Source organism: Scyliorhinus canicula, chromosome 1 (assembly GCF_902713615.1).
Source record: "Scyliorhinus canicula chromosome 1, sScyCan1.1, whole genome shotgun sequence".
Lineage (NCBI taxonomy): Eukaryota > Metazoa > Chordata > Chondrichthyes > Carcharhiniformes > Scyliorhinidae > Scyliorhinus > Scyliorhinus canicula.
Genome location: NC_052146.1, coordinates 140,912,463 through 140,934,467, shown reverse-complemented (window position 1 = coordinate 140,934,467; position 22,005 = coordinate 140,912,463). Strand labels below are relative to the sequence as shown.

The following is a 22,005-nucleotide window of genomic DNA, read 5'->3' as shown; positions in this document are numbered from 1 at the left end:
TAGCCGATGCTTTGCCACAAATGTGATGAACAAAAGCAATTTCAATTGGAGGAAGAAGAAAAAAAATGAAATAAATATTATACCTGTTTCCGTGTGTTTTTTGAAACAAAAAGGTATATTTACTGCATGCATTTCTTAAAGGATAGTGAAAAGGTGAAAAATGAAACCCATCTTGAAGTTGATAGTTTATTTTTTTTTCTTGTGGGGGAGGTGTCATGTGAGAGTACCTTTAAGAAATGGGTGTTTATAAATGGGTGTGTATATATATATATCTGTAGTGAGAGTACCTTTAAGAAATGGGTGTTTATTACTGCAGTGATGTCAGAGGGGGTGAAGTTGAGCTGTCTCAGCTTTTTACTTTTGCTTTTGCTGCAGGGTGTGTTTTAGTTTCGTTTTCAGAGCTGGATTACTGCAGGCACAGCCAGCAGTTGTATTAGAGTCTCTCTCTGTAATCTAAAGACTATAAATAGATCCAGGTGATTTAAAACTGATAACAGTAGTGTCTTTAACCTGATGTGATTCTGGTAAAAGGTGTTTTAAGTCTTATGGATGTTAAAAGGAAAGCTTAAAGGATTACTTAGTGTTGTATTCTTTGGGGGTTGAATTTGAATTAATGGTTGCTAAGATGTTCACTATGTTTTAAAAAGGTTAACTTGAGTTCATAGAATAAACAATGTTTTGCTTTAAAAAATACTTTTCCACTTCTGCTGTAGAGTGGGCCGTCTGCTCCCCATACCACAACCTGAAAAGTTGTGGGTCAGGTGAACCCCATGATACACTTTGGGATTCTCTAAACCCTGGCCCACAGGGTGTGGCCTGCTCTCAAAATGCCGGCATCTCAATGTCCTGCAACGTGGATTGCATCATTGGCCCTCCATTCCTCTTCAGCAACCCATGTTGGGTGTGTGTAGCTGTGATCACCCTCATCATTGTGGCACAACACTTCAACCCTAAACCGTCCATATAATGCAGAGGAAAAGATTTAATTTGGCAGAGAGGACCCCAGGAGAGTCCGTAACCGAGGTACAGACAAGGCTACGAAAACTAGACGAATATTGTGAATACGGAACTACACTTTCCTAAGTGCTATGCGACCGTTTGGTCTACGGCATAAATAACATGGTCACTCAGAAGAAGCTACCAGCAGGCTGTGCAAATGTTGCTTTCCCGCAGAAGCGCTGAGAGAGGAGAGCAAGAGATCCAGGAGATGGAGATAAACACCATAGCATGTGCCCTCACCCGGTGAGCGGCTGCCCAAGACTGAAACCCTGTCCTGGACAGAGTACTGTAGGGGTCAGGTCGGTTAGTCAAGGTCCAAAACAACCTAACGGGATACCTCCCCGGAGCCTGTAGAGCGAATGCCCAGGCATTGCGGGGCATGTGGATGCAGGAGCTGCAGGGAGCACAAGGCACAAGTCAGCCAGCAACCCCTGCGCCCCGTTTGAGGCCGGCACCAACCAAGGGCTCGCACTTTTCCACCTGTATCTGCCAGGGGAAGAGGGTACGCAGCTGAATTGATTTGTGGCGGCTTGAGTGACCCCCATCAAGATAACTGTGCAAGTTAATGGTCATCCATTAGACATGGAACTAGTGTCATGTGAGAGTACCTTTAAGAAATGGGTCTTTATCAAATAGCTGCAGTGATGTCAGAGTGTGGGTGGAGCTGGGTTTTGGTCTGTTGCTTTTTACTTTCGCTTTGAGCAAAAAGCTGATGTGTGTCTGTGTTTTAGTTTCATTTTCAGAGTGGAGCTGCATCCAGCCGAACAAGGTGTAATTTTGGTCTCTCTCTTCATGAAAAAGAATGTCTTCAGATCACTTGCTAATTTAAAATTGATAACTGCTCTCAGTAGAGAATTTAAACCAGTTGTCTTTGTTAAAGAGGGTATTTGTCTCATGGGTGTTGCGAGGAAAGATTAAGGGTTACTTATAGAGTACTTATAGAGTACTGTATTCTTTGGGGGAACTATTTGGGTTGATTGTTGCTAATATGTTTACTGTGTGTTTATAAAATATTAACTGGATTCATAGAATAAACAATGGGCGGGATTTTTCCAGCCCTGAGCCAGGCCGGAGAATCTCCTCCACACCGGGCCACGCCGCCCTGACGCCGGAACACGATTCTCTGCAGAGCGGAGAATCGGCACCATTGGCGCTGGCGTGGTTAGCACGGCGCCGGTCTCAGGCCGCTCTATGCGGCCCCCCCCGCGATTCTCTGGCACGGATCGGCCAAACGGCCGTAAGAAAAAAAACGAGTACCGTCGGCGCCATTCTAACCTGCTCTGAGCCGGCAGGACCTCGGCGTTGAAGGGTCGGGTGGCGCGGCCTGTGGTGGGGGGGGACTCCAACCCGGGGGGGGGGGGGGGGGCCCTCTGATGTGGCCTGGCCCGCGATCGGGGCCTTCTTTCCTATGCGCCGGCCCCTGTAGCCCTGCGCCATGTTGCGTCGGGGCTGGCGCATTGAAGGAGGTCACTGTGCATGCGCGGACCCCACGGCGCAAAGTTCGCACCGGGATGGGCAGCTGGAGCGGCGCGAACCTCTCCAGCGCCGTGCTGGCCCCTTGTAGGGGCCAGAATTAGTCATGGTAGCGGCCCGTTCACGCTGTCGTAAAACATGACTTTACGATGGCGTGGACACTCTGCCGCGGGATTAGAGAATCCCGGCAATTGTTTTGTTTTAAAAGTACTTTAGATCTCTGTTGCATCACACCTGTAGAGTGGGCCTTTATGCTCCCCATAACCAAAATCTCTTTAAAGTTGTGGGTCAGGTGAACTCCATGATATACTTTGGGGTTCTCTAAACCCTGGCCATAACACTAGACATGAGCTGTGGTTTCAGTTATTGGGAAGCGGACCTTCAACAGGATAAGGACGGGGATGTGGCATTCGATATCCGGGACACGGAGGCAAGATTAGCAACGTACACCAGCGAACCATTAGCCATTGCAGGAACTAGGTGCATAGTAAAGGGACACGGCCCCAGCCTGCTACGCTGCGATTGGCTGAAATGTCTACCACTGGACTGGCAGCATATTTTCCAATTGGGATGCGGGGGTGGATACGAAGTGCTAGGGAAATACCCCAAGGTTTTCCAACCAGGACCTGGGAAAATAAAAGGGGCCATGGCAAAAATTCAGGTAGATTCGGACGCACAGCCAAGGTACTTCAGGCCTCACCAGTCCCTTATGCTTTCTTAGCAAAAGCTGAGGCCAAACTCAGCCGGCTGAAAGGCCTTGGGATCATTAGACCAGTACGTTTTGCCGATTGGATGGTGCTCAAACTAGTTTTAAGATGATCAGACTATGTGGGGACTATAAGTTGATAGTCAACAGGACCTCCTGCTGGATCGTTAACTGATGCCCCGTATCAAGGACATACACGCAAAACTGGCCGATGAATACTCATTTACGAAGCTCGATTAAAAAGCCATGTGTATTTGCAGTTAGAATTGGACCCTGCCGTACATAAACACATCACTATAAACACCCATAGAGGCCTATACAAGTACACAAGACTACCGTTTGGAATGTCGTTGGCCTGTGCCACATTCCAAAGCGTAATGTAAAACATACTGGGATGATTGCCTTGCACAAGTGGTGGTGTATATGGACGATGTGTTAGTCACGGGCAACTGAACAGGAACATTTAAGTAATTTGGGCGAGGATTTCCGTCATTTCTAGAGATGGGTGTCCAAAATCAAAATACTCTTCTGCATCTCCGTTTGGTGGCTGGGCTTGGAAGCAGGTACAGAATGGGTAGATTAGCAGTCCGGTGTCTATCAAGAACAACAGAAGCTTCCACTAGCTGTGCCCCTTCACCCGTGGGAATAGCTGGGATGACCGTGGGTGCGGTTACACACTGATGTTGCCTGCCCCTTTCAAGGCTCGATATTCTTACTTCTGATAGATGCCCACTCTAAGTGGTTAGAAGTCCACAGAATGTCGTCAAGCACCTCAAAGGTGTGGGTGGCACAGTGACACAGTGGTTAGCACTGCTGTCTCATGACGCTGAGGACCCGGTTTCGATTCTGGCCCCAGGTTACTGTCTGTGTGGAGTTTTCACATTCTCCCTGTGACTGCGTGGGTCCCACCTCCACAAACCCAAAGATTGGCCTCGCTAAATTGCTGCTTAATTGGAAAAAAATGCACCTCGAAGGTGACCATTGAGAAATTGCATCTGTCTTTCAGCACGGTCTCCCGGAGGTGTTAGTTACAGCCTTTCACAAGTGAGGAATTCTCAGGATTCCTGAAGATAAATGGGGCATGGCACACCCATACGGCCCCGGACCACCCAGCTTTAAGTGGGCTGGTGGAAAGGGCGGTACAGATGTTTAAACGAGGGCTGAGAAAGCAGCCTTCGGGATTGATGGACACAGGACTGGCCAGATTTTTGTTCTGCTATCAGACCACTCCGCATGCCGCGACCGGGGCGAGTCCTGGCTGAATTGCTAATGGGCCGGAGGCTTCAAACCTGCCTTAGTCTGATTTTCCCTGATAATGGTGGGAAGATACGCCATAGCCAGGAGCAGAAAGGACTGCCTTGTTAGACGAAAGCCACCCAGACTGTGCCAGGTGGCGCAATCTATGTTCAGAACTTTGCAGATGGTGTTCAGTGGATCTCAGGGACAATCATCCACCGGACAGGGCCGGTATCTTATCACGTTCAGGCACAAGGTCGCAGCATGAAAAAGCATTCTATCACATTTGGCCCATTGGACGAGTCTTACGATAAATTCCTCTGGAGGGGAAATTTACAGTCCAATCAAATCCGATGCTAGTCGAGGCTAGAACATGACCCCAAGCGGGTCAAGAAACCAAAGGTTGTATATATGGATTCTGAAATGGAGACCCAGGCAGTGGAGGTCTCCGGGATTCAAGTAGTGCGGCAGCCCCCATGCATCCACCATGGCATTTCGAACAGAAATGGCATTCGCCTCCCAAATATACACCACCAAATCCAGCCCTGCAGGTGCAGGGAGCACAGACAGGGGAGAAGAGAGTCCGGCGCCCTCCTACTCGGCAGTCGTCGGAAGAGTCGTCAGACCTTGGGGGAGAGGCATGTTATAACCAGCACGCGACCCACAGGATTGGAGCAGTCAGTCTCCCTGTGAGTCTCACGGATTACAAACTCCTCCGTTAAGGGGGCGGGGAGCCCGAGGACATTCATGATTGAGCTCTATATAAAGTTGGCCAGGTATGGAACTGAAAGAATAGACCCGGCTGGGGTCTGATGCATATTGTAAATATAGGGCGGGATTCTCCCCTACCCGGCGGGGCGGGGGGTCCTGGCGTATTGGAGTGGCATCAACCACTCCAGCGTCGGGCCTCCCCAAAGGTGCGGAATTCTCCGCACCTTTAGGGGCCAAGCCCTCACATTGAGGGGCTAGGCGCCCCAGCGCCCGCCCGCGCCGCCAGTACCAGAGGTGGTTCAATCCATGCCGGCGGGAGAGGATTGTCAGTCGCGGGACTTCAGCCCATCGTGGGCCTGCCGACCGGCGCGGCGCGATTCCCGCCCCCGCCGATTCTCGGGTGGCGGAGAATTTGGTACACGGCGGGGGCGGGATTGACGCTGGCCCCGGGCGATTCTCCGACCCGGCGGGGGGGGGGGGGGTCGGAGAATCCCGCCCATAATTGCTTTGCAGTAAACCAAGTTTTCTTTTTACCAACTCAATTCGGCCCCGTTTGTGGTCTACTAAATGCTTGAAGTGATAGAGAGGATGGGGAGGCAGTTACCAGCCACCAGCAAAGTGCCCTTCATTTGGCTGTAAGGAGGGGGGAACAGCAATGGTCAAGTGATCATTTTCTTTTGATCTCCTTCTTGTTTATGTGATAATTCACGTGAATTTTTTTAAAGCAAAGAGTAAGCAAAATTGGTCAAACCCCATCAGGGGGTTTGGGAAGAGTTGATCCAGGCAAATTGGTCACTTTGGGCAGGATTTTCTGCACTGCGGCATGCTTTATAGCAGCAGAGGCAGCCTGCCATTGACCCGCAGCGGGATCTTCCAGTCCTGCTGCTATCAGCGGGGTTTCCCGTTTTTCGTATCCTCCGCTGTCGGGGAATCTGCGGCAGGGGGTCACTGCTGGCGTGACCGCAAGATCCTGCCGGTGGGTATGGCCGCAAAATCCCAGACAGTGTCTAAACTTCCAGGGGGCACAAATTTAAAACAAGGATGCGAGGGTGTATTGTGGAGTAAAACTTATTACGAAAAGAAAGACTTGCATTTACCCAATGCCATTCATGACCTCAGGTTGTTTCAGAGCACCGTTCAGCCAGCATTTCAAGTGCTGTAATGTAGGAAATGTCACGGCCATTTTGCGCACAGTAAACTCCCACAAACAGCAATGTGATAATGACCAGACAATCTGTTTTTGCATGTTGAATGAGGGATGAATATTAGCTAGTGTTTTGTATCCGACAATACATCCCTGCTGGTGGAATGAAAAAAAAATGAAAATGAAAATCGCTTATTGTCACGAGTAGGCTACAATGAAGTTACTGTGAAAAGCCCCTAGTTGCCACATTCCGGCGCCTGTTCGGGGAGGCTGCTTCGGGAATTGAACCGTGCTACTGGCCTGCCTTGGTCTGCTTTAAAAGCCAGCGATTTAGCCCAGTGTGCTAAACCAGCCCCTGGAATGTCACATGATCTGTTGTGACGTCAGCAGAGTGTTTTGCTTGGTCTTTCAGTTCACCATCTTGGATTGCATGAGCAATAAACCTTGTGTTTCTCCGAAATCCAAGAGTGTTGCAACTCCATAACTTTTCTTCTTGCAGCACTCCGAGAATATAACAACCAGGACACGGGGGAAAGCTCCCCTGCTCTTCCTTGAAATAATACCATGGGATCTTTTCCATCCACCTGTTGGGGCCGATGAGGGCTCTGTTTAACATCTTATCCAAAAGATTGCATCTGACAGTGCAGCATCCTCTCCTATTATTTCACCGCAGCATCAGCTTATGTTTTGTCTCAAGTGTAATATAGTAATTATGGAATAACTTAATAGTTCAGGCCAATTAAGAAAACAATATAAATAGGCTCATGTGTGTGTTTCTAGAAAAAGAGATGATTGAGGGGTGCTTTCAGAAGGTGGGTAGTTTGATCTAGGGAAACAGGAAAGATTGTGTGCTCACTTAGCCTCATCCTGTTCTTTGTTTCTTGCTGTACAATGCAGTTGATTTTCTTTCCCTTTCTGTGCTTCTCCAACAGGTGGACGAGTTTGTGAAGTTTGCCGATGTGTTCCCATTAAACGATGTGGGTGTCAAGTTAGACCCCATGGATTACCAACTTGTGGTGGGCTGGATTGAGTTGATTGGAGGCTTGTTGCTTGCGTTTGGGAATAAGGCCCTCCAGGAAATCAGTAATATTTTCCTTTCAATCCTCATGATGGGTAAGAACTGACAATAATCCAGTAGAATACACTTTGGCCAGACCCAATGAGGTCTGGTGTGAGCACACCCATTAATCAAATCTATGTGATTTCCTCCATTTTGGAACCCCCCTATGCCACCCATGTTGTATTAGATGAATTAGGTTCAAAGTTTGGCCAGGATTTTCCAACCTCGGCCGCTGCCGGCATCTTCTGGTCATTGGACATTTCGCTTGTACACAGCGGGTCCATAGCGGTGCCCCCACAGATGGGCATGAAAATCTCAGCCTTCGTTTTATCTGTTGGTAGCTTTAACAACCTTTAACCATGAATTTCTATGCTTTTTGTCTCCCCTCATGTCAGTAGTATATCAGTTCTAAATCTTAGCGCTCAATTTAATGGAAATGAAATAGAGTCCCGTGTCTAGTGTGATTAGCCAACAAAGACCCCGCCAGCTAATGGGACTCATTTCGGGGCCTCAGGGGAAACACCCCACCAAGGCCACACTTAGTCCCATTTCGCGTTCTGAGGAACTCAACTCGCCAGTGCAAAATGGCGTCCCGATCTTGAGACTCCGAAACATGATCTCCGGACTCCTCCCCCCAGTGCCCCAACTCATCAATAAGGGGGTCATTGAGCCCCCCACATCCCAGCTAATAAGGGCAGGCATCCATGGGCCCGATCCTCGCCATAGGCAAAATGTAACCCGGGCACCAAGTCACTGCCAGCCTGCCAGTGCCCCCGCCAGCACGGCAGTACCACCTGGGCATCCTGGCAGTGCCAGGATAGCGGTGCCAGAGTGTCCAGGTAGCATCGGGGATACAAGGGTACCACCCTGCTCAGAGCCTAGCCATCCAGGGGCCCCAATTCCCTGGGAGTCGCCCCCACTTCCCCCCCAAGTGCCGATACGTCTGGCCCCCATTTGTGAAGACGAGTATCAACTGGCACTCGCTCGGTGACTCTGAGGCATGGGAGTTAGATCCTGCGCCTTGGGTAACTCATGCGAGTCCATATCAAAGTCCTGCTAACACTAATGGCCAGGATCCAGATCACGACGTCTCCCAAGATCCTGTTAGATCTCATGAGGCTTGGAGAGCGGGGTAAATTGCACAAGAAATCGCTGCTAAAAAGGGTGTGGCTGTTGTGGAGTAGCAAGAAGGGAGGTGGCAGTGGACATCTGAGGGCGGTCCGGGAAGGTTGCGTGACATGGGCTGAGGCCTGGTCGAAGAAGGGGTATGGTTGATCGTCAGGAGAGGGGGCTGGGTGCCCCTGACCAGGTTGGTCACATGGAATGTGAGAGGGCTGAATGAGCCAGTCAAACAATCACACATGTTCGCGCATCTGAGGAGCTTGAAGGTGGATATGGCCTTTTTGCAAGAAACGCACTTGATAGTTTGGGGCCAGACTAGGTTAAGGAAAGGGTGAGATGGGCAAGGCTTTCATTCAAGATCAGATATGAAAATGTGAGGGGGTGTGACGGTGCTGATAACAGATGCGTGGCGTTTGAGGTGGGGAATACAGTGGCAGATTTGAGAGGTATGTTCGTGATCGTGAGTGGGAAGCTGGAGGCAATGCCAGTAGTCTTGGTGAATGTTTATGCCTCAAACTGGGACGATGTTGAGTTCATGAGGCGGGTGCTGGGAAAGACCCCAGAGCTGGACTCGGACCGGTTGATTATGGGGTTGGGGGGGGGGGGGGGGACTTTAACGGTCATTGAACCAGGTTTGGACCGGTCGAGACCATGGTTGGGGAGGGTGTCAGCGGTGGCGAAGGAGTTGTAGAACTTCATGGAGTGCATTGGCGGGGGGTCGTGGGGGAGACCCGTAGAGGTTTGGGAGGTCGAGGGTGAAGAAATATTTGTTATTGTGGTCTCAGACATGCAGGTGGACTCTGGGGGGGAGGTGCCAAGCACCCGCAGTGGAGGTTGGATGTCGGGTTTCTAGCGGATGAGGAGGTGTGTGAGCGGGTGAGGGTCACCTTCCGGGGGTATGTGGAACTGAATGATACGGGTGAGGTGTCAGCCGCCACACTATGGGAGGCGCTTAAAGCAGTGGTTAGGGAGGGTTTATATTGATCCGGGAGCATAGGGACAAGGTGGAACAAGCAGAGATGGCAAGGCTGGTAGACGAGATTCCGCGGGTGGATAGGAGATACTTGGAGGCCCCACATGCAGGGCTGTTGAAAGAGCGGCAGAACTCCAGATGGAGTTTGGGTTGGTGTCCACGGGGAAGGCAGTGGGGCAGTTGCAGAGGGGCAGTGTATGAATATGGGGAGAAGACGATTAGGATGCTGGCTAACCAACTTAGGATGCAGGAAGCAGTGTGGGATATCGGAAATGTGAAGGACGTGAGGGGAAGAGTGGTACTGGATCCAGTGGGGGTGGATGGGGTTTTTGAAGAACTTTATAAGAGGCTCTATGAATCAGAGCCCCCGAGCGGGCAGGGGGGAGGGAATGTGGCATTTCCTAGATGGGTTGGAGTTCCCCAAGGTGGAGAAGGACTTGGTGGAGGGGCTGGGGGCCCCCATTGGACTGATGATGAAGGAGATGGGTCGATGCAGGCAGGGAAGGCCCTGGGCCCGGATAGGTTCCCTGTAGAATTTTATTAGACGTTTTCTGGGGATCTGGGGCCCCTACCAGAAAGGGCATATAATGAGGCGAGGGATAAGAGGAAACTCCCCCTTACATTATCACAGGCTTCCATATCCTTAATATTAAAGAAGGATAAAGATCTGGAGCAGTCTGGGTCCTATTGCCCGATATTTTGTTAAATGCGGAGTCCAAACTACTAGCAAAGGCCTTGTGCTCGCGGATTGAGGACGGTGTGCCGGGGGTGTTGGGGAAGACCAGGTGAGGTTTGTAAAGGGGAGGCGTCTGTCGGCAAAGTCAGGAGATTACTGAATGTAATAATGGTGCACCCGGATGTGGACATGGCAGTCGCAATGGATGCGGAGAAGGCATTCGATCGGGTGGAGTAGGAGTATTTGTGCAAAGTGTTGTGTCAGGTTCAGGTTCGAGTAGGAGTTTGTTGACTGGGTCCGTTTGTTGTATAGTCTGTAGCGAGTGTACGTACAAATTGGGTAAGCTCGGGGGAACTTTGGGCTACACCGTGGGACAAGGCAGGTGTGCCCACACTTCCCGTTGTTCTTTGCCTTGGCAATAGAGCCACTGGCAATGGCGTTTAGAGCATCAAGGTGGTGGAGAGGGATAGTGCAGGGGGGTGGGTGGAGCACAGTGTCTCGCTACATGCTTTATATCTCGGACCCATTGGGAGGCTTTGGGCGAATTATGAATATTCTGGAGGGGGTTTGGCCGGTTTTCAGATTCAGTTAAACATGGGGAACAGTGAGGACTTGCCGATCGAGGCCAGGGGGCAGGAGAGGAGGTTGGGCGAGCTGCCGTTCAGGGTGGTGGGGGTAAGCTTTAGATATTTGGACATGCAGGTGGCGCGGGGATGGGAACAACTGAATAAATTGAATTTGGTGGTTGGTGGAAAGGATGAGTGGGAATTTCATGAAGAGAGATGTGCTCATTGGCCGGGCGGGTGCAGACAGTGAAAACTGTACCCCCAGGGCTCTTATTTGTATTTCAGAACGTCCCGATCATCATTCCAAAATCGTTATTCTGAAAGGTTAATGCTTTGATTTTGGGATTTGTGTGGGCGGGGAAATCCCCACGGGTAAAGAAGGTGCTGTTGGAGCAGGGTCGCAGGTTGGGGATGGGGGGGGGGGGGGGGGGGGCTGACCTTACCAAGTATGATGAACTATTACTGGGCAGCGAATATAGCCATGGTTAGGAAGTGGGTAGTGGGGGAGGGGTCAGTGTGGGAGCTGATGGAGGCAGCCTCCTGCAGGAGCACGAGTTTAAGGGCATTGTTGGCGACGTATCTGCCATACTCGCTGGCCGAGCACTCCATGAGTCGGGCGGGTATGGGGGGGGGGACATTGGAGACAGCATTCGAGGTTGATTTGGGTAATCATAGACTTGCACCAGTGGTGGGGTGGTGGGGAGGGGCGTTTAGATGCCGTGTTTCGGGGGTGGCGACGGGCAAAGATCGAGCGGTTTGGGGACCTGTTGGGGGAAGGGAGGGGTAGCTATTCAGGTTTGGAGGAACTGGAGGGGACGTATGAGCTACCCAGTGGGAACGGGTTCCGGTACTTACATGTACGGGATTATGTGGGGAAGCAGGTGCAGTCCTTTCCCAAGCTGCTGCCCCTGGAGCTACAGGATAAGGTGATATCGAAAGCAGAAGTAGGTGAGGGTAAGGTGTCTGAGATTTACAAGGATCTAATGGACTTGGAGGGAACCCTGATAGGGTAAGTCAAACAGAAGTGGGAGGAAGAACTGGGGCTTGGGGTAATGGAGGCTGGGTTATGGGAGGGAGGCTCTGAGGAGGGTGAATGCACCTTCGTCATGTGCCAGGCTTAGCCTTATTCAGTTTAAGGTAGTCCACAGGCCACATATGACGGTGGGCAGGATGAGTCGGTTCTTTGAGGGGGTGGAGGACAGGTGTGGGTGGTGCGCGGGGAGGCTTGCGAACCATGTTCATGTTTTGGGCATGTCCGAGGTGAAAGGGGTTCTGGCAGGGGTTCGTGGACGTAACGTCCAAGGTGCTGAAGGTGGTCCCAAGTCCACAAGTGGTGATTGTTGGTGTGTCGGGGCGTTAGTTATTTATTTGTTATGAGGTTTCTATTTGTTCTTAATCTTTAAAAAATTTTTTAATTTATTTTTTAAAATTTAGAGAGCCCAATTAATTTTTTCCAATTAAGGGGCAATTTAGCGTGGCCAATCCATCTATCCTGCACATCTTTGGGTTGTGGGGGTCAGACCCATGCCGACATGGGGCGAATGTGCAAAATCAAAACGGACAGTGACCCGGGATTGAACCTGGGACCTTGGTACCGTGAGGCAGCAGTGCTAACCACTGCACCGCTGTGCTGCCCGTTTGTTCTTACCCTTGTGTTGGTTTGTGTTTAATTTATATACAAATGCCTTAATAAAAATATATTTTTAAAAGTTGTCACCGATAGCTCTTTCCTGTGCCCCACCTACAGCTCTCCTGTTGAACCTCTCATTCATTCGACATCACCAAAGTCAGGCACCTTATCCATTAGGCCACACGGCCAACTGAACCTCTCATTCATGGCACTGATTGATTTCCTTTGATACTCATCAACTTTCTCAGGCCATTCCTCACAACCTCTGTATCAGCCAGAGGACCACAGCCTAAGTCATTATTCCTCCAGTCAAACAAAGGCTTATCATCTAACCCAAATGGTGGGGGGGATGATGGTAAGTCACTGAACCAGTAATCCAGTGACCCAGGCTAATGCTGTGGGGACACGGGTTCAATCCCACTGTGGCAGCTGGGGGGGGAGAATTTAAATCCAGTCATAATCTGGAATATGAAGCTAGTTTCAGTAATGTTGACCATGAACTTTACCATCGATTGTAAAATGCACCTGGTTCACCAATGTCCTTTCGGGAAGGAAATCTGCCATCCTTACCTGGTCTGACCTACATGTGACTCCAGATCCACAGCAATCTGGTTGACTCTCAACTGTTCTCTGAAATGGGTTAATATGCCACTTAGTTCAAGGGCAATTAGGAACGAGCAACAAATGCTGCCCTCGTCAGTGACACCGCATCTTATGAAAGGACTAAAAAAATGTCAAAACACTGTTTTTCTTTTTGCACGTTGCAGCCGTCCATTTAGAAAGAGCTTTGCAGGACACTGGTGGATACTTTTCAAGGTTGGGGATCAGAATGTGAACTAGTCAGCCTGCAGATGGGACAGAATGTTCTCTACATCAAAAGCAAAGTACTGTGGGTGCTGGAAATCTGAACCAAAACCAGAAAATACTGGAAATACTCAGCGGGTCCAGCAACACCTCTGGAGAGAGGAATGGAGTTAATGTTTCAGACGGGTTTAAGGGAGGGTAGGAGGAATGGAGCGGGAACGTTGACGTGTACTGAAATCAGTACTTGTGCACTGCTGAAGGAACACCGAGATTGTAACCTCAGGCTGCCCCCAGGCTTTCACCTTTGTTTTCTATCTACCTCCTGGTGGGGTGTGAATAAATCAGAATTCCCACTTTTGGTCATTATCTAGCAATCCTTGCCATAAAGCGCATGAGTATTTAAAAATCTCCCCAATTCTAGGTAAAATCACAGTGGTCACGGCCGGTTATGAAAATCAGAAGATGGCATGCTACGGCAGCATATAACCATCCCCGACTAATATGCACGCACTCTGAGTGCGACAGTGCAAAAAGGCAAGGTGACAATTCCATATCAGTTATCATCTTTGCACTTAACCAACCAGTTAGTTTGTTGTATGAAATATTCTGGTTGGTGTGCTGTGTATTTAAGAGGTGCTCCACGTACAGAGTATTGAACAGTTGAGTTGAATAATGGATACGTGCCATTAAAGTACGTAGCCAGAATTAAAGGCTGCAATCTTTCCTGAATGAAAGGTGACAGCGTGTGCTGAAGTGTAGGTCTGTGGGAGGTGATAGCTTCCTGCTAGTTGTCATTCTAAATGTATCTTCACTGGAGGACTGCAAATCAATGTGGATCAATGAATTCAATCTGAAGTCTCACCATTGCCGTTCTACACTCGATCTCTGCCTCCACCCTAAGTACCTATGGACCGCGCCAACCCTGAGTCTCTTTGTATCTAATTCTCCTTTCCTTTTCCCATGCTGGGACTTGCTCTCTGGAATTCTCCCCCACACCCCTTTACCTTACTGTCGCTTTCTTCTCCCCAACTCAATTGTTTAAGGACCCTCTTGAGTCCGATCTCTCCAACTTCAGCTTTCAGTCCACCTTCTGAACCGCTCTCATTCTGACATAATGGGGGTGATTCTCCGGGGCTGCTAGCCCTAGCCGGGATTCCTGCTAGCCCGTTGAATCTGGCGTGCTGCCCAAAGCAGGATTCGTGCTGGGTGTCAAACCTGTTGCAAGTCTCCCGGCCTGCTCCCCCGGTAAGATCAGGTTTTCATTGTTTCATTAGCATCCATTTCAATCTCATTAACAAGATTGTAATGGAATTCTGCAGCCTTCTGGTATTCCTCTGCGCCCCCACCCCCTCCCAGTTTGAAGACCTGCAGGCGCAGATCACTACTGGCCCCTAAAAGCGGGGACTAGGTGCCAGGGACACCAAGGGGGCGAATACCTTCTCTACACTTGCCTCCCAGGGGAGGGGGGACCTTAAGGGAAGGGGGAGGGCGTTCGGTGGGCAGGGAGGAGATTGGACCGGGCTGTAGGGGCTCAGTTTGGGGGTCCTTCCTGGGATGGGAGTCACGTGGCAAGCCTTGAAAACCTTTAAATTCTCTTTCAACATGTCAATTTCAATGATTTGTCAGATGAAGGTAAAGTCTTCTCTTTAATGTGTTGCAAACCGTCAAATTTCTTTTTTCATATTCAATTTCATTCCCCTTAAACGTTTTCAAGCCTCTGGACTTTCTGAGACGCCTAAAAGCTTTGAATTCCATTGTTTACATTCAATTTCACGGTCTATTACCTTTTACAAGCCTCTTTATCATATAAGCCAAATGCTCCAAATTTGAAAGAAAAATAGAAATTGCTGGAAACACTGGGAGCATCTGTAGAGAGAAACCAAATTAATCAATGACCTTTCATCAGAATTGGAAGATGTTAGACGGACACTTTTAAGCAAGAGCTGTTGGGATTATTTTTATATTCATCGATGGGATGTGGGCATCGGTGGCATTATTGCCCATCCCTGATTGTCCTTGAACAGAGTGGCTTTCTAGGCCATTTCAAAGGGCAGTTAAATGTCAACCACATTGCTGTGGGTCTGGAGTCACAGTCACATGTAGGGCAAGCCAGGTATGGATAACAGATTCCCTTCCTTGAAGGCCATTAGTGAACAAGGTAGGTTTTTATGACAGTTGACAATGGTTTAATGGTCATCATTAACCTTTTAACTGCAGATATTTTGAATTCAAATCTCGTGGTGGTTTTGAGCCTGGGTCCCCAGAGTATTACCCAGATCTTTGGCTGGTATAACTTCTCTCATGTTTGCCTCTCTCTGTAATTTCCTTGCCGATTTGTTCTTCTACATCCTTCTCATTAGCTGGTTGGCTGTAGACTACACCGAGCAATGTCATTGCACCCTTTTTATTTCTTAGCTCGAGCCAAATTGATTCTGTCCGTGAACCCACTAGGCCATCTCCTTTCTCCAGCACTGCAATTCTCTCCTTAACCAGCACTGCCACCACCTACTTTCCTTCCATTCCTATTTTTTCTGAACACCTTGCAACCAGAAATATTTGTAAGTTCAATGTGGAAAAGTGTGAGGTAATGCATTTTGGTCAGAAGAACATGGAGAGACAATATAAAATAAGGGGTAAAATTCTGAAGGGGGTGCAAGAGTAGGGGGACCTGGATCTATATGTGCACAGGCCATTAAAGTGGAAAACAGGTTGTGAGAACAGTTAAGCACAAAGTATCCTGGGCTTTATTAAAAGGGGAATAGAATACAAGAGCAAGGAGGTTATAAGACCAAAAGACATAGGATCAGAATTCGGCCACTCGGCTCATCGAGTCTGCTCCGCCATTGAATCATGGCTGATATTTTCTGATCCCTATTCTACTGCCTTCTCCCCATAATCCCTGATCCCCTTATTAATCAAGAATCTACCTATCTCTGTCTTAAAGACACTCAATGATTTGGCCTCCACAGCCTTCTGCGGCAGAGTTTCACAGATTCACCACCATCTGGCTGAAGAAATTCCTCCTCATCTCTGTTTTAAAGGATCGTCCCTTTAGTCTGAGATGGTGTCCTCTGGTTCTAGTTTTTCCTTGGCAAGTGGAAACATCCTCTCCACGTCCACTCTATCCAGGCCTCGTAGTGTCCTGTAAGTTTCAATAAGATCCCCTTCATCCTTCTAAATGCCAACGAATACAGACCCAGAGCCCGCAACCGTATGTTGACCTCAGCTTGAGTATTGTGAATAGTTCTGGATGCTGCACTGTAGGAAGGATGTGAACACATTGAAGAGAGTGCAGAAGAGGTTCACAAGAATGATTTCAGGGATGAGATGCCTCCGTTATGAAGAGAGACTGGAGAGGTATGGGCTGTCTCTTTTGAGGGAAGGCTAAAAGGAGATTTGGTAGAGGTGTTGAAAATCAAGAGAGGGCTGAACAGAGTAGATCGGGAGAAACAGTTGCTGTTTGTAAAAGGATCAAGGAAGAGAGGGCACAGATTTGAAGTGATTTGCAAACAAAAGCACATGCGATGTGAGAAAAAACTACACACAGCGAGCGGTTCAGGTCTGGATTGCACTGCCTGGAAGTGTGGTGAAGGCAGGTTCAATGGAGGAATTCAAGGGAGCATTAGATGAGCGGTAAAGACACCCCTGCTAACCATGTACAGTTTTGGAGATCCTCATCTCAAGCAACAACATAAGTCTTCTCCATTATAATAATAATCTTTATTGTCACAAGTAGTCTTACATTAACACTCCAATGACGATACCGTGAAAAGTCCCACCCCATACTTTGGTACAGCACGGTAGCATTGTGGATAGCACAATTGCTTCACAGCTCCAGGGTCCCAGGTTCGATTCCGGCTTGGGTCACTGTCTGTGCGGAGTCTGCACATCCTCCCCGTGTGTGTGTGGGTTTCCTCCGGGTGCTCCGGTTTCCTCCCACAGTCCAAAGATGTGCAGGTTAGGTGGATTGGCCACGCTAAATTGCCCTTAATGTCCAAAATTGCCCTTAGTGTTGGGTGGAGTTACTGGGTTATGGGGATAAGGTGGAGGTATGGACCGTGGGTGCGGTGCTCTTTCCAAGAGCCGGTGCAGACTCGAAGGGCCGAATGGCCTCCTTCTGCACTGTAAATTCTATGTCTATTCTATGTCTATCACCAGGACCTCCTGTCACACTAGGGTTGCCTATCTTCGCTGAATGGCTGGGAGACTCCCAGAATCGCTCTCAATATTCTGGTGGTTTTTAAAAGCAGTCTGGGAGATTTTAGAATAATAGGATTCCCTTTAGTCGATAGAGTACTGTCTTGGTCCCACAGATTCTATTTCACTGAACGACATTTTGCAGGCAGGCTGGGCAGCACCTGTGCCCAGGCAGAGCTGGCATGATGACATCGCACATTACAGCATGGCCAAGCATGCGTACTCGTTTCATGGATGTGCTGCCCTACCTGTTCCTTCCTCCCCGCCTGCACCGAGGTGAGTGTGGTGTGAGCCAGCAGGGGTATTGGCACTGCTGCATGGAGCTGGGCCCAGGGATGGAGCACTCCGGTCTGCTGATGTAAACATCAGGAGGGAGCAGATCAGCGCCACAGCCAGCCAGTGATCAGAACCCGAGGTAGCCGTTTGCCAGCACCCAGTGTGTCTGTGCTCGATGGATCATCCTTCAGGAGCCCCACGGTGAATCGGAGGCTGGGATGGCAAGCAGAAAGATGAGTCTGAGCTGCAGGGAGCGAGGATTCAGCAGTGGCTACTTTCACAGGCACCTGATTGCAGTTCCAGCAGGGTGTCCGAACCAGCCCATTCCAAACAAGGAAACAAAATTATTTTGTTTCTTTATGTGGGCCAAAGAAACACATCCCCTCCTACTCGTGTTTGGGGATTTGGACCTTGGATCCCCAGGTGGACTCGCACACTCTATCCACGTTGTCTGGATCCTGTGTTGCCACCTCTGCCATCGCTTCTGGGAATATACCCGGCTGGAGTTGGCATCTGAGAACATGGTAGGTTACGATTTTAAAGTTTTCTTCATCCTGCCAAACTCAAGATTAGATTACGGATTTAACGGGCTGGATTCTCCATTATTGGGACTATGTCCCCACGCCGGTGTCAAAACCGTGGAGTTTTACTCCTGAAAATCCTGGATTAAAGGGACATGAATTCCCAGGCCTGCAGGGGGCTAGCAGGGACCTGGAGTAAATGTGGCAACTTTTGCTGCAGATATGGGACCCCCGCACGTTCGGGTCAGAGGCCGTGTAGGCGCACGGCGGCGGCCTCCAGAGGCTGCGCCGTACTTCATGGCAGACTTGGATTGTGGAGGTAGACTCACAAAGGAGACCCCCTGATCGGCCGCGGGCCCGACCCTCAACCTCCGCACGAACCTCCTCCGGCCGCCTATAAAGCCTCTCCTGCCCTCCGATTGGCCCGCCCCCGGGTCCACAGCCACCACGCGACTATCCCGACCAGCTGGAGTGGGCTGCTGGCAAAGGCCCCAGGTGGCGCGGCGTACTCCCTGGTTGCACCGCTTTTTGGTGCGCAGGAAACCAGTGCTGGCCACGCTTTCGGCATCAAACTGGATTCTCCGCGCCGGCCAAGGTATTTGGAAAAGGGAATAAATCTATGTTAGCTCGTGTTGTGTGGGCTCGTGACAGTATGATTAATGGAAATCCATTGAGAAATAATCTTGAAACTGGGACTTGCTGCCATTCCAGAGTGGAACACTAGATGGCTCCAAAAGCAAAAGTAAATGAAAAGCATCGCTGACTCAATACTGGAAATAAATTCTAGTTTGAAGACTAAAACATAATTACACATCAATACTAATCGAGAGTTGGGGGGCGGGCGGGAAACAAAGTCAAAATCTTTCCTTCCCTTTTGCTATCAAATGTTTTTGCAGAGTCTGTAAAGTATATCTGAGGTTTGAAGTGCACGCAACTATGCAGCTGCACAGTATGGCGGATTCTGAAAGCCTAACAATTAGCTCTAAAAAAGCCAATAAGTGTGACCGGTGAGTGTTGGGGGAGAACAGCAGCTGACCAGGGCAGGTACCGAGCTGGTGGCAGCAATAGGCAGGACCATCTCCTGACCATGCAGAAATGGGACATCCCATTTGGGATAAACTGAAATGACATTTTGAAGAAATGAATGGTAAACTCCCCACCCTCGCACCATGGGCCTGTATTGAGGATCAAAGCTTGAGGAAGAGGCACACTTGTGGGAGGATGGAATCAAACTCTAATTTCTCACCATAATTTTATGTACAGAAGGAATGTGTGAATTTTGCCGATGGGAGACCCATATAGATGGTAGTAAGACAACATGTTATTTCGGGCCCAGTATACTACAGTCAAGATTTTTTGACCGACCGCCTTTAAGAGCGAGTCTTAGTTGTGGCTCCTTGATGTTTAAACCCCACAGTCTGTGCATAACTTCATCCATCTCCCATTTTTCCACCTACACTCTGCTTTTTTCCTCCTCCCTCTTGGGAGGTAAACCTGGTAGGTGTGTCTCTTGTCCTAAATGCAACAATTCTTCTGTCCAGGTGTTGAAGTAGTGAAGTATCCCCCCCCACCCCCCCTTCCCCCAGCAGATGCATATCACCCGTGACACTATTTTGGGGTGGTAGTGTAGGGCTCCTCCTACATGGAAAGGAAAGGAATGATTCGGATATAGTAAATCACGAGGAGCAGTGTGAAATATTGGACAAAATAATCGTAATGAGAGAGGAAGTATTAGAGGTGTTGGCATCATTGAAAGTGATAAGTCGCCAGGGCTGGATGGATTATTTCCGAGGATGTTGAAGGAGGTCAGAGAGGAGATAGCAGATGCTCTGGGGATTATTTTCCAATCTTCTCCAGACATGCAGGAGGTGCCGGAGGATTGAAGGAATGCAAATGTGGTCCCGTTGTTTAAGAAGGTTATGAAGAAAATGCCAAACAATTATAGGCCAGTTAGTCTTACTTTTGTGGTGGGCAAATTGTTAGAAGTAATCCTGAGAGATCGGATAAACTGTCACTAGAAAAGCACAGACTAGTCAGCGACAGTCAGCATGACTTTATTAAAGGAAGGTCATGCATGATAAATTTAGAACATAGAACAGTACAGCACAGAACAGGCCCTTCGGCCCTCGATGTTGTGCCGAGCAATGATCACCCTACTCAATCCCACGTATCCACCCTATACCCATAACCCAACAACCCCCCCCCCAACCTTACTGTTTAGGACACTACGGGCACTTTAGCATGGCCAATCCACCTAACCCGCACATCTTTGGACTGTGGGAGGAAACCGGAGCACCCGGAGGAAACCCACGCACACACGGGGAGGACGTGCAGACTCCGCACAGACAGTGACCCAGCCGGGAATCGAACCTGGGACCCTGTAGCTGTGAAGCATTTATGCTAACCACCATGCTACCGTGCTGCCCCTGGGTTGCCTAAAGCTGCCCAATCAAAATAAATTTGATTGCATTCTTTGAGGAAGCGACGAGGAGGATTGATGAGGGTAGTGCAGTGGATGTTGTCTACCTGCATTTTAGCCAAGCATTTGACAAGGTCCCACATGGGAGACTGGTCGAAAAAGTAAAAGGCCATGGGATACAGGGTAATGTGGCAAATTGGATCCAAAATTGGCTTACTAACAGGAAACAAAGCCCATGCAAATGAAAAATTGTTTCAAGTGGTGTTCTGCAGGCCTTAGTGTTGGGACCCCTTATATTTTTTATATATTTTATTGCCGAAGGCTGGAATAAGGAAGGCTATGAGGAAGCAAGAGGAAAGGATGGCAGGCTGTGCTAAAACAAAGAGTAAAAATTGTTCTTCAAACATATTAATAGTAAACGATTAGTGAAGGATAGAATAGAACATAGAACAGTACAGCACAGAACAGGCCCTTCGGCCCTCGATGTTGTGCCGAGCAATGATCACCCTACTCAAACCCACATAACCACCCTATACCCGTAACCCAACAACTCCCCCCTTAACTTTACTATTAGGACACTACGGGCAATTTAGCATGGCCAATCCACCTAACCCGCACATCTTTGGACTGTGGGAGGAAACTGGAGCACCCGGAGGAAACCCACGCACACACGGGGAGGATGTTCAGACTCCACACAGACAGTGACCCAGCCGGGAATCGAACCTGGGACCCTGGAGCTGTGAAGCATTTATGCTAACCACCATGCTACCGTGCTGCCCCAAGAGTGGGGCCCATAAGGGCAAGCAGGGTAAGCTGCTCATGGAAGTGGAGGGCATGGCAGTGATACTAAATTAGTACTTTGCTTCTGTCTTTACCAAATTAGAAGATGGTGACAATGGACCAATTGAAAATGTGGGTGGTGAGTAGCTGAGCAGCATAGTGATAGGTAAAGAAGAGGTGGTTAAAAGGTGGGCAGCACCCAGGTAGAGAAGTTGCCAGGCCCGGATGGGATGCATCCTGGATTGATAAGAGAGGGAAGGGAGCATATTGCGGAGCTGTTGACAGAAAATATTCAGACTTCTCTGAACACAGGATTAGTCCTGGGGGTCTGGAGGATTTCAAATGTGACACAGTTGTTTCAGAAAGGGGCAATGGATAACCCAGAAAACTACAACTCTGTCAACTTGACATTAATAGTGGGAAAACTGATGGAGGTCATAATATGGGATGAAAGAAATATACACTTAGAGAAAAATAAATTAATACTAGACAGTCAACATGGCTTTGTCAAGGGCAGGTCATGTCTGACAAATTTATTTGCGTTCTTTGATGAGGTGACATAGGCAGTGGATGAGGGTTGTGCCGTGGATGTTGTATATTTGGAGTTCTAGAAAGCATTTGATACGGTGCCACAGGGCAGGTTGGTTAGCAAATTAAAATTGTTTTGGGATTGATGGGTCCTTGGCAGCAGGGATTAGAAGTTGGCTTAGAG

General features: G+C 49.0%; 1 protein-coding gene across 2 annotated transcripts in view; it reads left to right on the top strand.

The window, feature by feature from the left end:
• Nucleotides 1-22,005, top strand: part of LOC119968041 (transmembrane protein 35B-like) — an 89,987-nt gene that overhangs the window by 24,183 nt on the left and 43,799 nt on the right. For both annotated transcript variants that reach the window (XM_038801141.1, XM_038801149.1), the window contains exon 2: nt 7,202-7,382. In XM_038801141.1, coding sequence (XP_038657069.1) covers nt 7,202-7,382 — 181 coding nt within the window. The remainder of the gene's footprint in view (nt 1-7,201; nt 7,383-22,005) is intronic.